This window comes from Gossypium hirsutum, chromosome D08 (assembly GCF_007990345.1).
Source record: "Gossypium hirsutum isolate 1008001.06 chromosome D08, Gossypium_hirsutum_v2.1, whole genome shotgun sequence".
Taxonomy (NCBI): domain Eukaryota; kingdom Viridiplantae; phylum Streptophyta; class Magnoliopsida; order Malvales; family Malvaceae; genus Gossypium; species Gossypium hirsutum.
The window spans coordinates 50,053,007-50,069,401 of record NC_053444.1 but is presented as its reverse complement, the minus strand read 5'-3'; the positions used below and the strand labels follow the sequence as shown (position 1 = coordinate 50,069,401).

The 16,395-nt window shown below is 36.7% G+C and overlaps 2 protein-coding genes and 1 long non-coding RNA gene across 4 annotated transcripts; 2 read left to right on the top strand and 1 right to left on the bottom strand.

Annotated features, from left to right (window-relative positions):
* Positions 1–1,722: 1,722 nt before the first annotated feature.
* Positions 1,723–2,133, top strand: LOC107899919 (extensin-1). Its single transcript, XM_016825656.2, has one exon. The coding sequence runs from the start codon at positions 1,723–1,725 to the stop codon at positions 2,131–2,133; it is 411 nt and encodes a 136-aa protein (XP_016681145.2).
* Positions 2,134–2,895: 762 nt separating this feature from the next.
* Positions 2,896–12,336, top strand: LOC107900928 (BAG family molecular chaperone regulator 6). 2 transcript variants are annotated; one of them, XM_016826714.2, is made up of 4 exons: positions 2,896–3,027; positions 7,915–7,949; positions 8,453–10,380; positions 10,601–12,336. In XM_016826714.2, the coding sequence occupies exons 3-4, from the start codon at positions 8,503–8,505 to the stop codon at positions 12,248–12,250; spliced, it is 3,528 nt and encodes a 1,175-aa protein (XP_016682203.2). In that variant the 5' UTR covers positions 2,896–3,027; positions 7,915–7,949; positions 8,453–8,502; the 3' UTR covers positions 12,251–12,336. The 2 variants fall into 2 exon arrangements, with proteins under 2 accessions (XP_016682203.2, XP_016682202.2); XM_016826713.2 differs by having other exon boundaries at positions 10,529–12,336.
* LOC107900929 (uncharacterized) lies at positions 12,307–13,031 on the bottom strand. The gene is made up of 2 exons (XR_001685071.2): positions 12,763–13,031; positions 12,307–12,635 (listed from the first exon to the last, which is right to left on the bottom strand). It is a non-coding gene; the product is annotated as an uncharacterized lncRNA (long non-coding RNA).
* Positions 13,032–16,395: the final 3,364 nt, after the last annotated feature.

Below are 16,395 nucleotides of genomic sequence, written 5' to 3'. Positions count from 1 at the left end.
ACTGTTATTTAAACAGACTCATATATTTAATGTATTTAATACTGTTATCCTGTCTTTAAATTATTTTATATTTTTTAAACAACCCAATAACAAATTTTCTATTCCCAATATATTATTTATTTAATTAATTTTATGAATTAAATTATTTTCTTAACTCAATTCTAATTCTATTAAAGTCATGGCAACTTAACATATTAGAATTTACGAGTAAATAAATTTAATTGTCTCATTCTTAATTTATTTATTTTTACTTTAAATTCAATTATTTAATTACAGTCAATTAAATATTAGTTAAAAGAAATTAAATTAGTTCTTAAATCATCTCTTGTTCATTGCAAGAAACTGCATTTAGTACGGATAGTAATACAAGCAATCTATTTATCCTTTTATCGTTTAAATTCATTTAATGTAATTGTTCTAAATGCAACCTGTAACTGATTGTGATAAGCTAGTAGATGGACCGATTGAACATATATAATTAGGGTAAAAAAATTTGTAATTAATTTCACTTTTCATCTATTAATTACAACATTATTTAGTTATGAAGTCAATCCACTAAAAATATATTAAACTCTCCCTTGTTATATGTCATTGTAAAAGTAACTTATAACTTGAATCAATTTGAAAATTCATAATTTTTTTTAAAATTTTGAGTTAAGCGAATCAAGTTATTCGATTTTTTTATTTAGCTTGAATAAGTAATTTGATTTTTTGAGTTTAAGTTGAATTGAATTTTACAACTTGGTCCCTTTAAAAAAATGTGCAACAGATAAATGTAAATACTCATAGGGTACTTGACAGTTTTGAAAATGTGCAACTTGGTCCCTTTAAAAAAATTACAAAAAATTCAAAATAATCTTCAAAAGTAAAAAAAAATATTTGTAAATTTTTTAATTTATAAATATATAAATTCAAAAATTCAAAAATATTAAAAAAATCCTAATTTTATTTTTAAAAATTTTGAAAATGAAAAATGTGAAGCCTTAAACAAATAAATGATCAAAACAAGTTTGTTATACTAATTATCTTGTATTTTTCTCTTATTTTATTTTTAAAAAGATTTCAAATATATATGGTAGTTATGTTCTTCAACTTGAAAATTGATTGTATTGTCAACAAGATTTCAATATGGTCGGTTTAATTTTTTTAATTTAACTCGAACAAATTTATTCGACTAAACTCAATTCGAAAATTTTTTAAATCACGTTAGGATAATAAAAGACTTATCAACTTGACAAACTCGAAAATTTTTCACTCGTTTCCATCAAGTGCTCACCCCTACATCAAATGATCTTGTTATTAGTGTGTTACTCTTATGATATATTCTTAATCTTTTTAAATTAAATTCATTTACCCAATATAATCGTATTTTATCTCATAATCACCGTGGCATCTTCCTCCATTAAAAAGCCTATGGAGTAAATAAAGGACTGCTTAACGTGGCAATTGCCGAATCTTAATCATAAACCAGACTACTAATTACTTCCCACGTAATTAAGCCCACCAACAATATAATGGAAGACTCAATTATTTAGCACCCTACTCATTTTCACAGTTTATCACACTTTGTAGGTTCTCCAATATGTTTCGTTTTTGTTGGATGAAAATTAATGATCGCCAGCACTGGCAGTAGGAGCCATGGATTTGCCTGCCTATATATATATACGTAGCGTTAGTGTATAATGGTATGATCAAAATTTAGTTTCCATCCAGTAAGTTGATATGGAACGACAAAAAGGAAATCAAACTACTAGTCTTTTAGTTGTTTTAGACTTAGTACTTGCTATTGTTGTTTATCTTCCTCTTGCTTTTTTTCCGGCAGCCTCAGCCATACCCTATACGGAATATAGCTGTCCACCTTATACCGGATATAGACGTTGGATACCACGGTGCCAGTTCGGACCAAAACCCGGACCCAGACCTATACCAAGATCGCCGCCACCAGCACAGCTATGCACGCCACCTCCGCCCGTTGAATTGTCTCCTCCACCACCACCTAATCCAGAGCTTCAACCACCATCACCACCACCACCACCATGCTGCCCGTGTCATCATTATCGTAGGGGATGTCGGCCATGCCATCATGATGACGATGACTATCTCATCTGCCATCGTAAGAACATAACTAATTAAGAAAACTTAAGAGGCATGGCAAATCAATAAGTTCGTCTCCCACTTGCATGCTTCATGCTATCTCTGCTACACGTCAGCTGTTTCTCCGTCCTGCTGGATCATACTTTGTATGCAGCAAATAGAAAAAAATGTTGGGGGCGTATCCTCTTTGGGTTTGTGTTTAATACATTGTCATTTGATACTTCCAAATTTATTAGATTATGACATAGCGTGAAAATTTTATGTAATTAATTTTAAAAATTAATATAATAATTGAATATGATTTAATTTGTTATAAGGTTATAAAAAATCATACATGGCATAGCTTATAAACTATTATTTATCATTATAATAATTAATTACGTGTAATTATTGATTGAATAAAAAAATTTAAATTATAATTACAGTTTGATTTTATTAAATAAATGAGTGCAAAATCAAAAAGTGAGTTAAACTAAAAATGATTTTGAAAGCACTAATGACGGAGTTGTGGAATTATTCAGAGAAGCAAAATCAAATTAGAAAGCGACACGCAGGATAATAATTTTCCAAGATCAGTTAAACTTGGCGAATCCAAGATAATTTCATTGTCCACCTAAGCACTCATGCATGACACCAGGAGAGACATCCACGTGGAGTAAGTCTCCAGACGGTTCGCGGGAAAGAGAAAACACGAAACATCTGGAAACCAGAAGATTTTATTCCTAACCTGTACTAAGCTTTTCCCATGTCTACGATAAATATCCCAAATCTTACACATTTTTAATCTAAATTCCAGTACGATAAAAAATCTGATCACGACCACAAAGGTTTAGAACAAACCATTTCATTCTATTGGGTTGGTGGATAGATTAGAGCCGATAACTGAGTTCTGTGGAGTTGTGGAACCGGGTGGATTGATTCTTATTTGCTTTGTTCTTATTGAAGCAATGGTTAGCATGTAGCAATCACATGTTTTATTATTATTATTATTATTATTATTATTATTATTTGGATGTAATGATGTAACTTAGTTGTATTCCAACTAAGTTTGTTAGTGTAGTAGGTGGTGATTTATTTTAAGTGGATGTAATGATGTAACTTAGTTGTATTCCAACTAAGTTTGTTAGTGTAGTAGGTGGTGATTTATTTTAAGTGGATGTAATGATGAAACTTAGTTGTATTCCAACTAAGTTGTCAAGTTGTAAGCTTGTATAAATAGGCTTTATGCCATTTTAAAAAAACATGAATGAATTCAATCAAGATTTCATCCATATACTCTCTATTTTAGCTTTGCTTAAAATTTATTTCATTTTTCTTCTTTGTTTCTGCCGCAAGTCTCGATTCTTGCTCGGCAAGCTTTTTGTTGAACCTTGCTATTTGTTGCACTTAGCTCCAACAATTGGTATCAAGAGCCTATTTCTTAAGGGATCTGTTATACAAATTCATGGCTTCATCAAGCTTTTCACCAGCTGCACCTCAAGTCTTCAATGGAGAAGGCTACCACATATGGGTGGTTAAAATGAAGACCTACCTACAAGCTTTCGATCTGTGGGAGGTAGTCAACTCAAATGTTGAACCAGAGCCACTTAGAGGCAATCCAACAGTAGCTCAAATCAGGCAGCATGCTGATGAGAGGACCAAGAGGCACAAAGCCATGTCTTGCATCCAGAACTCAGTGTCAGATGTGATTTTCACAAGGATTATGGCCTGTGAATCACCAAAACAAGCCTGGGACAAGTTGCAAGAGGAGTTTCAAGAGACAGAGAGGACAAGGCAGCAACAGTTGCTGAACTTAAGGAGAGATTTCGAGAATTTGAAGATGAAGGAAGAAGAAACTATCAAGCAGTACTCTGACAGGATTATGGCTGTGGTTAACAGCATTAGGCTCCTTGGAGAGCAGCTCAAGGAAGCTAGGATAGTGGAGAAGGTTATTGCAACTCTGCCCGAGAGGTATGAGGCAAAAATCTCATCTCTCGAGGACTCAAGGGACCTGTACACCATCTCCCTGACAGAGTTGATCAATGCTTTATATGCTCAAGAGCAAAGAAGAGCAAGCAGACAGGAGGAGCATCAAGAAGGTGCCTTTCAGGCAAGAACAAACACTGCCTACAAAGGCAAGAAGGCCTGGAGAGACAAGCCAAGGACTGATGTTGCAAGAAAAGAGGGTCAGACTTGCAAGCACTGCAGAAGGGCTGGTCATCCAAAAGAAAAATGCTGGTTCAATCCAGATGCTGTATGTCAGCATTGTAAAAAGAAGGGTCATGTTGAGAGAGTCTGCAAGAGCAAGGCCAAATCAAGGCAGAGTCAGTTTCAACAGATGAAAGCTGAGGCTCGAGTAGCTAAGGAGGACAGTGACCAAGAGGAGCAAGTCTTTGCTGTGTTATGCTCAGCTGCTCAAGAAAAGTTCTCATCTGGTTGGCTTCTAGACAGTGGATGCACCAACCACATGACACCTGATGCTGCAATCTTCAAGTCTTTAGACAAAAGCTGCAGAACTAAAGTCAAGATAGGAAATGGACATTTTATTCAAGCTGAAGGCAAGGGTGATGTGCTGATATGCACCCCCACAGGTGCCAAAGTGATTTCAAATGTGCTTTTGGTGCCTGAAATTGACAGAAACCTGCTCAGCATAGCTCAGTTGCTGGAGAAAGGTTATTCTGTTGTGTTCAAAGACAACCAATGTCAAATCAATGATCCAAGTGGATCCAAGCTGATGGTAGTTCCTATGGCTAATAAGAGCTTTGTAGTTGACTGGACCAGGGAGTCAAACATTGCCTACACAGTCACATCAGATGAATCCAAGCTTTGGCATCAAAGACTGGGACATGCCAACTTCAGATCGATGGCTCGAATGGTCAGAGAGGACTTGGCTGAAAACTTCATCAACTCAGTGGATCATGATGATGTGTGTGAAGTGTGTCAGCTAGGAAAGCAGGCCAGACTCCCATTTCCCTCAAATCAAGCCTGGAGAGCCTCTGAAAAACTCCAACTGGTGCACACTGATGTGTGTGGCCCTATGAGGACTGAGTCATTAAGTGGAAACAGGTACTTCATACTGTTCATTGATGATTTTTCAAGATATTGCTGGCTTTACTTCCTAAAACAGAAATCAGAGGCGGCCTCAGTGTTTTGGAAGTTCAAGACTGCTGCTGAGACTGAAACAGGTTGCAAGCTGAAGTCCATAAGGTCTGATAATGGGACTGAGTACACCTCAGCTCAGTTCCAAGCCTTCTGTGATAAGGCAGGCATCAAACATCAACTTACCAACACATATACACCTCAGCAAAATGGTGTAAGTGAAAGGAAGAATAGGAGTTTGATGGATATGGCCAGGTGCTTGATGATTCAGAAGAATCTGCCTAAAGCACTATGGGCAGAGGCAGTTAACACTGCAAACTACATTCAAAATAGGCTTCCAACCAAGGCCTTGGATCAGAAGACTCCATTCGAAGCCTGGTTTGGATTCAAGCCATCACTGGCTCATCTGAAGGTCTTTGGATGCATCTGTTATGCTCATGTACCTGCTGTCAAAAGGGACAAATTGTCTGAAAGGGCTCGACCTGGTATTTTGGTGGGCTACAGCACTGTTAAGAAGGGCTATAGGATCTTGGATCCTTCAACAAAGAAAGTGTCAGTCAGTAGGGATGTGGTATTTGATGAAAAGTCATGTTGGAACTGGGAAAAACATGAACCTGAGAAAGTTTCAGAAGGACTTGCAGCAGATCAAGCTGAGCCAGATCAAAATGTTCCTGAAATGGACATTGATGATGAACCAGTTAGAGGAACAAGACCATTGACTGAGATTTATGAAAGAGCTCATGTAGCCATAGCTGAACCAAGCAATTTTGAAGAGGCTGAAGCTCAGCAAGAGTGGAAGCAGGCAATGGCTGAGGAGATTAGCATGATTGAGAAGAACCAGACCTGGGAATTAGTTGAAAGGCCAGTCAAAAGGAAGATAATTGGGGTGAAATGGGTGTACAAAGCCAAGCAAAATGCTGATGGTACCTTGAACAAACTGAAAGCAAGGCTAGTTGTCAAGGGGTTCAGTCAGAGGTATGGCCTGGACTACCTGGAGACCTTTGCACCAGTGGCCAGGCTAGACACCATCAGATTACTGATTGCCTTAGCAGCACAGCTCGAGTGGAAGATCCATCAACTCGATGTGAAATCAGCCTTTCTGAATGGTTTCTTAGATGAAGAGATCTATGTTGAACAACCACAAGGGTTTGAGATAGCTGGCAGAGAGCATATGGTCTACAAACTGAAGAAGGCCCTATATGGCTTAAAACAGGCTCCAAGGGCCTGGTACAGCAGAATCGATGGCTACTTGACTAATTTGGGATTCGATCGAAGCAAGAGTGAGCCAACACTGTATGTCAAGAAGCAAGGGACACAAACACAGCTCATTGTATCCCTATATGTTGATGACCTGCTGGTGACAGGAGGAGATCGAGCAGTGCTGGTCGATTTCAAGACCAAGATGCAAGAAGTATTTGAAATGTCTGATCTAGGGGAAATGTCTTATTTCCTTGGAATGGAGGTGACTCAAGCACAAAATGGGATATTTCTAAGTCAGAGAAACTTTGCCACAAAGATTTTGACCAAGTTCTCCATGCAAAACAGTAAAGCAACTAAAACACCTGTTGCTGTTGGAGAAAAACTATCGAGCCAAGGTGATTTTGAGAAGGTTTGTGAAACAACCTACAGAAGTCTAGTTGGTTGTCTGTTATATTTAACTGCCACTAGACCAGACATAATGTATGCTGTAGGATTGCTCTCAAGGTTCTTGCATTGTTGTAATAAAAAGCATTTACAAGCTGCTAAGAGAGTGCTTAGATATGTCAAAGGCACTTTGAGCTATGGTTTAAAGTACAGCAAGGAAGGAAATCTGAAGCTGGTTGGCTACACTGATAGTGACTGGGCTGGCTCGATAGATGACATGAAAAGCACCTCAGGGTATGCTTTCAACCTTGGTTCAGCCATGTTTTGCTGGAGCTCGAAGAAGCAAAGTCTGGTGGCTCAATCTACTGCTGAAGCAGAATATGTGGCAGCTGCAAGTGCTGTCAACCAAGCCATTTGGCTAAGGAAAATCTTAGCTGATTTGAAAGTGCATCAAAAGGAAGCTACTGAGATCTTCTGTGACAACCAATCTTCAGTTGCAATTGCTAAAAATCCAGTGTTCCATGGAAGAACAAAGCATTTCAGCATCAAGTTGCATGTTGTTCGAGAAATGGAGCAAGCTCAGGAAGTGAAGCTGATCCATTGTAATTCTGAGGATCAACTTGCAGACATTTTGACTAAAGCCCTTAATGTCACAAGGTTCGAATGTCTAAGAAGGAAGCTAGGTGTTTGCTCCATGCAAACCAAGGAGGAGTATTGAAGCAATGGTTAGCATGTAGCAATCACATGTTTTATTATTATTATTATTATTATTATTTGGATGTAATGATGTAACTTAGTTGTATTCCAACTAAGTTTGTTAGTGTAGTAGGTGGTGATTTATTTTAAGTGGATGTAATGATGTAACTTAGTTGTATTCCAACTAAGTTTGTTAGTGTAGTAGGTGGTGATTTATTTTAAGTGGATGTAATGATGAAACTTAGTTGTATTCCAACTAAGTTGTCAAGTTGTAATAAATAGGCTTTATGCCATTTTAAAAAAACATGAATGAATTCAATCAAGATTTCATCCATATACTCTCTATTTTAGCTTTGCTTAAAATTTATTTCATTTTTCTTCTTTGTTTCTGCCGCAAGTCTCGATTCTTGCTCGGCAAGCTTTTTGTTGAACCTTGCTATTTGTTGCACTTAGCTCCAACAGTTCTTCAGTCTTTGTTTCCCGATCAAATTTCAGCTGTAAGTATCTCTTTTCCCTTCCCTTTGCTTTATTTATTTTTATGCGTAAGATGAATATGTTTTCTGGGCTTACTGTATGTTGAGTTTTTAAGGATGTTAGAATGTATGAACTTGTCTGGAGTCGGTGGATTGTTGGCAATGGCATTTTCCTATGTTTAAGCCATATTTGTACATATGCGTATTTATGTCTTTCTTTTCTTGCTGCAATAGCCAGTAGTATGGTATGGTAAATTAATAATAATTTTTAAGTTCTCAGGGGCTTGTATATTTTATTTATGGAGTCGGTATTATATGTTTTTTACATGTCCCGATACTCCGTTATGCAGATATTTCATGTTTTGAGATTTGAATGTGGTTTCTGTTCATAGTGTGATATAAATTTTTATTTTTGTTCGGGTAATTGATTTTCTCGGAGGATATAAATTTCCTCTGTGCGGTCTTTTAACATTTATTTTGTCGCTTGCTTTTGTATCTGAGGATATCCGCTCATTTTGCTTTTGTAGTGTTCCTTTGAGCAACCTATATTACCAGGTCTCAATCTTTTCAACAAAAAATGATGCCTGTTTCCGGCTACATGGACTCAAATCCTCACCTGAGAAATCAAGCGCCTTATCCTCCACATTATTTCCCTGGTTTCGAGGCTGTTCCGCCTCATTTCAAGGCGGACCCGTCCAAGTCTCCCTTGATGTATGAATCTTGGCCTTGTAGCGGCAATTGCAGTAGGTACCCTCCTGTTCCTTACTATGGCTGCTGCAATCATGGCGATTTCCCTGGTTACTATAGTTTCAGACCTTCTTTCCCTCATTTTGCACCATCACCAGCATTTCACCACTATCCAAATTATCCTGCATTTCCTGAACCTTATCCTCTTTGTTATACCCCTCCACATTACTTAAACCAACAACCTCGATATGAATACGACAAGGATCCGCGCACCAACTACCATTGCTGTGGCTGTCCTAACCATCTTCACAACCAGAAAAATGATACAAGTTTAAAGACTGAAGAGCAGGAGAACGATGCTAAGAAAAAGGAAGGTGATTCAGAGGCTCCAATTCGACCAAGTAGTTTCCCATATCCAATTATGTGGTTTCCACCTGAGTACATGAAAAGTAAGGAGCATGGGAAACATAATGATAGGATGGAGGTGAGTGACTCGGATAAGGTGCCTTGTGCAAGGCCCTCAAAAAGCCTAAAATCGACTGAACAGGAGCCGAGAGTTCGGAACGACTGGTTTCCACTTGACATGAATGGTTGGAAATCTTTGATGCAGGGAGAAGGGGAGAAACAATCTCGAAACCAACATAATCAAGACAACATGACGCAATTCCCAGTTCCTATCTTTTGGTTACCAAATTCTGATAGGAAACAAGAGGATGAAAATCGAGATAAACGAAGGATGATAACTGCTTCAGATAATTTGAAACAAGCTCCAGTCAAAGTTGAGTTCATCCCAGGAGAATCTTCTGTCAATGATGTTATATTGGACAAGCCTGAATCAGACAAGGAGATTTCTCAGAATAAGAATGCTGCTGAGACAAGGGGGAAAACCACTAGTCAAAAATGTGTTCCTATTGAAGTGAAGGAAGGCAAGTTTGAAGGGACTGAAAAGAAAGGGAAGGATGTAAAGGATGTACGTGTGAAGCGTGCTGAAGACACAACAAAGAATGAACTTGGGACCGTTGCAAAAAGAAAATCTCCATCTCCTTCGAAAACATCAAAGTTTTCTCCTGTTTGTCTTAGAGTTGATCCTCTTCCAAAGAAGAAAAATGGCAATGGCAGTTCAAGGTCTCCTAGCCCTCGTAAAGGACAACCAGAAGACACATTGATAAAGGCCTCTGCGGCACCAGGCAGAAAAGAAGACTCTGCAGTAAATACACAGAATACCAGTGGTAGCCTTGATAGTGTGGAACTTGTGGAAAAGAAGATAAAAGAAATTCCAGTGATCGCAGAAAGGCCCGAGGAGAACAAGGAGAACAAGGCTAGAGAAAATATCAGTACGAATCAAGCTCAAGTTCTAGGAGACTCTCAAGAAGTGTCAGAGCAGCCTACAGTGGAAAAAACTAAAGAAGATAATCATGAGAATAAAACAGAAGAGGAAACAAAAACAAGTTTTGAGGAAGTCATGGGAGCTGAGAAAGAAGCTGACAGTGTTGAAGTGGCTCGCGATCAATGCAAAACAGAAGTAGGAAGAATGTCAGATGACGAAGCAGCGAAGCTCATCCAATCTGCCTTTCGAGCATTTGAGGTGAGAAAATGGGAACCATTGAAAAAACTGAAGCAAATAGCTGATGTTCGTGAGAAAGTCAATGAGGTCAGAAATCATATTCAGTCTCTTGAGTCTTCCACTGATCACAACAAAGATGATAAGCTGAGACTGCTAGCAGGAGAAAAAATTATGACTCTTCTTCTAAGACTGGATTCTATTCAGGTATGTATATCGCCGATTAACATCATCTCGGAAACTTATCTGTTATGTTTCTTGGGCACACAACATATCTTTTGCCACTATTATCTACCTAATTTGATGTATTAGAAATGAATTTCTATTTGTTATTAGTAATTATTTGGTTATCAAGACATGCAGTTATTCAGAGATGAGAGTTCCAGTGAGGATGCTTATTCAATCTTGGTTTATGTTCGTGGTTCAGGGTTTGCACTCAAGTGTGCGAGATTTAAGGAAATCATTAGTCAAGGAGCTTGTGACTCTACAAGAAAAGCTTGATTCTCTAACAAGAAGGTGGACTGAAGAAAAGGCCGAGGATTTGGGCACTACTGAATCTGCTGATTGTCCTAGTGGTCAAGTGTCTGAAAATATCAGCATGGAAAAGGAGAGTGAAAATGCATCAGCTGCTTTGGAGGAGTCGACGGAAAATGCAAACGACATTACAGCGTTAGATCAGCAATGCATTACACATATGGTGGATAGCAAGGATGGTGAGATCACAGAGCTTCCTTTTGTTGAACAAGGCATAGATGGGAAAACAGAGAATAATAGTATGGAAGCAAGTCATAGAACACCAAGAATAGAAGATGGAGGTCAATCAACCAACCTTGGGTATGTGATTCACTTGTCATCTATTCCCGAGCACAAGTTCAACGCCGATGATGTCATGGAAGTGAATGATCTAACTAAAGAGGAAAAACCCGGGGTGGTGGAAGTGAATGATCAGATTCTAGTGGATATTAACTCAGAAGATGATAAACTGCGGTCATTGCCAAAAGCTGATCAAGTGGATGCCGTTGGTGAACTTGAAAAGGAGATTGGAAATAACAATGGTGAGAAAGAATCTAATTTGCCAATCAATACTTCTTCGCCGGACGAAGCAGAGAATTTGCAGTGCACACAGAAAGACCAAGAGATTAACTTATTAGAAGTGTTGCCAGTTGGAGTAATTGATGAGGAACTAGCCATTTCCAAAATTGATGAGCATTTACTTGAAGCAGAACCAAACAATGGTGTAGAGGATGAGAAAGAGATCGACTTGTTCAAAGAGTTGCCAGCTGGAGTAATTGATGAGCATTTACTTGAAGCAGAACCAGAGATCGACTTGTTCAAAGAGTTGCCAGCTGGAGTAATTGATGAGCATTTACTTGAAGCAGAACCAAACAACGGTGTAGAGGATGAGAAAGAGATCGACTCGTTCAAAGAGTTGCCAGCTGGAGTAATTGATGAGCATTTACTTGAAGCAAAATCAAACAACGGTGTACAGGATGAGAAAGAAGTAGAGATCAGCCAGGAGGAGGTGGACGATGATGACAACAAATGCACAATGTTCTTTAAACCGGAGGAAATCCACTCAACAATAGGTGAAGAAAATAATGAGGACCTGCAACGACATGAGGATGATTCAGGTGTGATTCCTGTTGATCATATGGCATCATCGGAATCAGAAGCAGGAAGCGAAGCAACTCAGGAGAAACTAGTATTGTTTGAGGAGATGAAAGCTGCAGAGCAGCCGGTAGGAAGTGAAGAGAAGGAAGAAGCAAAGCTGGAAAAGGAAATGAACATTCTGCTTCAAGCCGATGCTCCTTGGAAACCAAATGTAGCGAAGATTGGAGAAGATAATAAGGTGGTTGAAGAGAACAAGAAATTGAACGAGATGATGGAGAAACTCATGGAAGCTGGAAAAGATCAACTCACTGTCATATCCAACTTGACTGAAAGAGTGAAGGAGCTTGAAGAAAAGTTGGGTAAGACCAAAATGTCAAGCAAAGCAGGGTACAGAAAAGTAAGGTATGCACCTTCTTATTACAAGCATGGGAAAATCAAAAGGAAGGCTAATGAAGTTGCAATGTGAGGTTAATGTTGATTGGGTCGTGAGGTTTAATGTTATGTTTATGTTGAAATAAAATCAATAAAAAGGTTGCTTTTTCTCTTTCGTTACTACTGGTGTTTCGTTGAGATTTCACATTTTTCAAGTAAATTTCAACCTATCCAAACAGCTTAATATTTTCAGCCACAAGGCTCACAATAAGAATCATCTCCCTTTAATACTAAACTAGAGATTACAAATAAATGCCACTCAATTCTCTCTCTCTCCATTGCCTTGACCATTTCTTATCAATTTATCTCCGTTGTTGGCTTGTTCTTGCCGGCAATACCCCTTCCTTCAAGATGTCTCTTAACCGAAAGGTTTCTTTTTCCTTTCCTTCTTTTCTTGATCAAAATTGAAGCTCCTGAAACTAGAATGGAAAAGAAAGAACAAAAAAGAAAGAAAGAGAGAGAGGTAGGCTTAGGCTGAGATACGAAGTACAATTACATTCTAGAAATAACCTTCATCTTTGCACAAGGGTTTAAGAAAACAACGACCTTCCGTCACATGAAAACTTATGTTGTCGCTTGGATTGATTCCTCTGTCAAGCTCTGTTCTTGCATTGTTGTGTCGGCAGTGAAAACCCAACATGGAACGATAAGTTCCTCTTCAAGGTTTCACCAAAGTTTCTTTACAGCGAAACCTTCCGCATTTCAATTGAGATATTCGTCGACGGTGTCTTCCGATACCTTTGTTAGAATTGTTAGATTGCTTGTTGGTAACCTTTTTCGAGACGGCTCATCTTATATCGCTATAAGGGTTTCTTGTTTCAGTGCAGTTAGGGTTGAACAAAATTCGATTTGATTCAAAAAAAAAATTTCGAGTTAAACGAATCGAGTTATTCGAGTCAACTTGAATTTTTTTTGAATTTCGAATTCGAATCGAGTTGAGTTTTTGAATTCGAATAACTCGAATAGTTTGAATATCAAACTATAATATTTTATATTTTTACCCCAAACTCCTAAACCTTTTTACTTTTCTCTCAAAATTTTTACTCCTTCTTAATTTCACCTAAAATTTTTACTCCCTTCTCATCTTAACCTCCCATCTATCCAAAATCCATTTTTCACTAAAATTTAACTCTCTCATTTACTTTTCCTCCTAATTTTACTCCCTATAACCCTTAGAACTTTTTTTTCTCAAAAAATTTTACTCACTCTCACTTTCCCCCTAAAACTTTTACTGCCTTCTCATTCCCCCCACCTACCGTAAATCAATCCCCCCCTCAATTTTTTTAATATTTTCCTTTCAAAATTTTACTCTTCCCTATTTACTTTTCCTCAAATTTTTACTCCCCAAAATTTTTTATTTTCTCCCTAAACTTTTATTTCTCACTCTTTACTCCCAAATAAAAATCAAAATTATAAAAACAATTTCCCTAAACATAAATAGTAATAATTTTATTTATATCTACTATTTATATTATTAAATTAAATTTCACATTTTGTATTATTTATATTATTGAATTGTTTAGTCATATTGAATATTTATATTAAAATTTAATTATTAATGATGCCATAAAATATTCGTGTTAAAATTTTATATTGGTATCAATTTCACATTTTATCTTTAAAATACTTTTATTAAAAAATCACATTTTTACATTTAATATATTTTTTAATTCCAAAATACATAGTGACAAGGATCTAAAGATAATTGAAATAATAAGCAAGCAAAGAAGCTAACCCGTATATAAAAGATTAATAAATAAATTATGAGGTGATGAAAGTTAATAAAAAAATTGATTAAGGTGGACAAAATTTATTACGGTGGGTCATAGTGGTTACAAGGACCAAAAAATATTTTTTAAAATTTAACTCAAACAAATATATTCGATTTGATTTGAATTTCATCTTACTCAACTCGATTCAAGAAAATTTCAAATCAAATTAGGATTATAAAATATGATTCGTTAACTCGATTAACTCGAAATTTTTTCATTCGATTCGATTCGATCGAATGCTCACCCCTAAGTGCAACACAAGTCCGCTGACCTTTTGATAAGTTCCAAGGGGTTATAAACATCGACACATCGGTTCTTTGGTCTTCAGATGTCCCGGCCATGAGTGGCATCTCTGCGATGGGCTTCCATAATCTATTCTAAGAGAATCGTATACCAAAATGTGTGAGGAGATCACATTCTAGTATGGTATATCCTACGAGAATCTATTCATTTGTGGTTCTACATACTCGTCATCCCCATCGACATCAATAGGTTTGAAGGAGTGGAAGAGGATGATTAAGGAAATGGAGAAAACAAAACATGTAAGGTCTTCATCAGATGGTGTTATATTGGGTGTCGGGACAGGTTGTTGCCTAAGAAAGTGGCTCATCTCCACCCCGTTACCCGTAATCAAAGTTTTCATGACCGAAAATCGACGACTGACCGCTCAAGACTGGCATTTAGTTTGTGATTCGTTCGAAAGTTTTACGTAATGTTCAACATTTAAATTCAATCGTTAAAAACAATCCCAAAGTAAACATTGTTTCTCACTTTTTATTTTCCATCTACATTGGAAAATTAGGTATTGTGTGTTATATATAAGAGTTAATTGCAGTATTTTCAAAAGTTATATTTCAAATCTCGAAATTATTGATGTTATATAAATTCAATCCTTTTAAAAATTATTATTCAAATCTTATGTTGAATATTTAAAATGAAAAATTTTTAAAAAAGTATTACGATTAATTTATATTCGGATCAAATTGTAATATAGTTTTTTTACAACGAACACTTGGAAAGTATTCTAAGGATCGTACCCAATGGATTGCGGATTGGAAAAATTTATTATTAAATAAATTACTAAAAATAATTTTAAATATAATTAAGTTACAAATTAATAGTGTTGATGCAGAATTAAAACATTAATTAAACTAATTAAATTGATTAACCTAAAATAATCTAATGAAATTTCCTTTTCCTAGTGTCAACGATGCAAGCTTTAGCCTATGGTTGACTATTAGGTAAAAGATTAACTTGCTTTAGTGGTTGTAATTAGCAGGAGAACTCATGTTTTAACGACGAATTAATTGTTAACTAGACAATATTACCTCTCGGACTCTATTGCCTAACTAATCAATTAGTACACGCTTATCTTTCAACTTCACTTGCTTGACCGGGATAAATACACGATTTACTCGGTAACCTCGTTTCTCGATCCGTTTACTTATATTATTTCCTAGGGTTGTAAATCTTAGGGTCTAAGCACACATAAAATTATACCAACTAATTTGTCTGAGAAACCCTTGTGAATCCGCTAACTACACACATATCCACTCATTAAATTACTTAATCAATTAAACATTTCCATAACCGAAACATGCTAGATATAAAATACACAAAACTTATTCTAATATTCATATAAACATCAGTTGATCAGGCTAATGAAAATATGAATAAAAGAACAAGGAAAATGGAAGAAACCTCTTGAATAAATATAGGCACGACTCCGGAGCAATCTCTGCTCGCGATGGTTTTCATATCGGAACATGAAAAATTTTGACTACACGAACATAAAAATAAAACTAAATAAAAACTAAGTAAAATAAAACTATCTAAGTCTAGGTCTAATGTCTAACCCCTTATTTCGGTGACCCTAAGGTTGCTTATATAGGCAACGGGCTACTTGGTGACCATTGATAAATGCTAGGGTCCAAATATCAAATATCCCAAGAGATCTGTCTAAAAATTTAGCTCCATTTTGACTTGCCATTGTTGCGTCGTCGTGACGTGAAAAGAATCCTTGTCATGATGTCGCCACCGTGAATGTGTTCCATAATCGTCACATTGTCGTGACTAGAGATAACTCCTCGTCACTACGTTGAGTGCTTTCTTGGCCTTGGAAGCTTTGTTGTTCTATTGCACTCCCTTATTTCGCGACCTGATCATCACCCATTGTATTCTTAGACCTGAATTGACATCCTACATACTTAAATAGCCCATCAGTCACTCACGAGGCCTGAGTCGGCCTTACAGGTCATCACAACGGCAGAAAATTCGTAAAAACACTTATTTTATTAATGTTTAGTTCCTATCTTACTAATATAAAAAATGTAATAATTAATTATAAAATGTCAAGAAAGCAAGCTTGTTAAGTGTTGGAAAGACCTTAATTTGCCACAACGAATTG

Excerpts from the sequence above, each read along its gene's own strand:
- LOC107899919 (XM_016825656.2), top strand. The coding sequence starts at position 1,723 with ATGGAACGACAAAAAGGAAATCAAACTACTAGTCTTTTAGTTGTTTTA.
- LOC107900928 (XM_016826713.2), top strand. The coding sequence starts at position 8,503 with ATGATGCCTGTTTCCGGCTACATGGACTCAAATCCTCACCTGAGAAAT. Across the intron at positions 10,381-10,528 it reads TAAGACTGGATTCTATTCAG|ACATGCAGTTATTCAGAGAT; the intron begins GTATGTATATCG and ends TTGGTTATCAAG.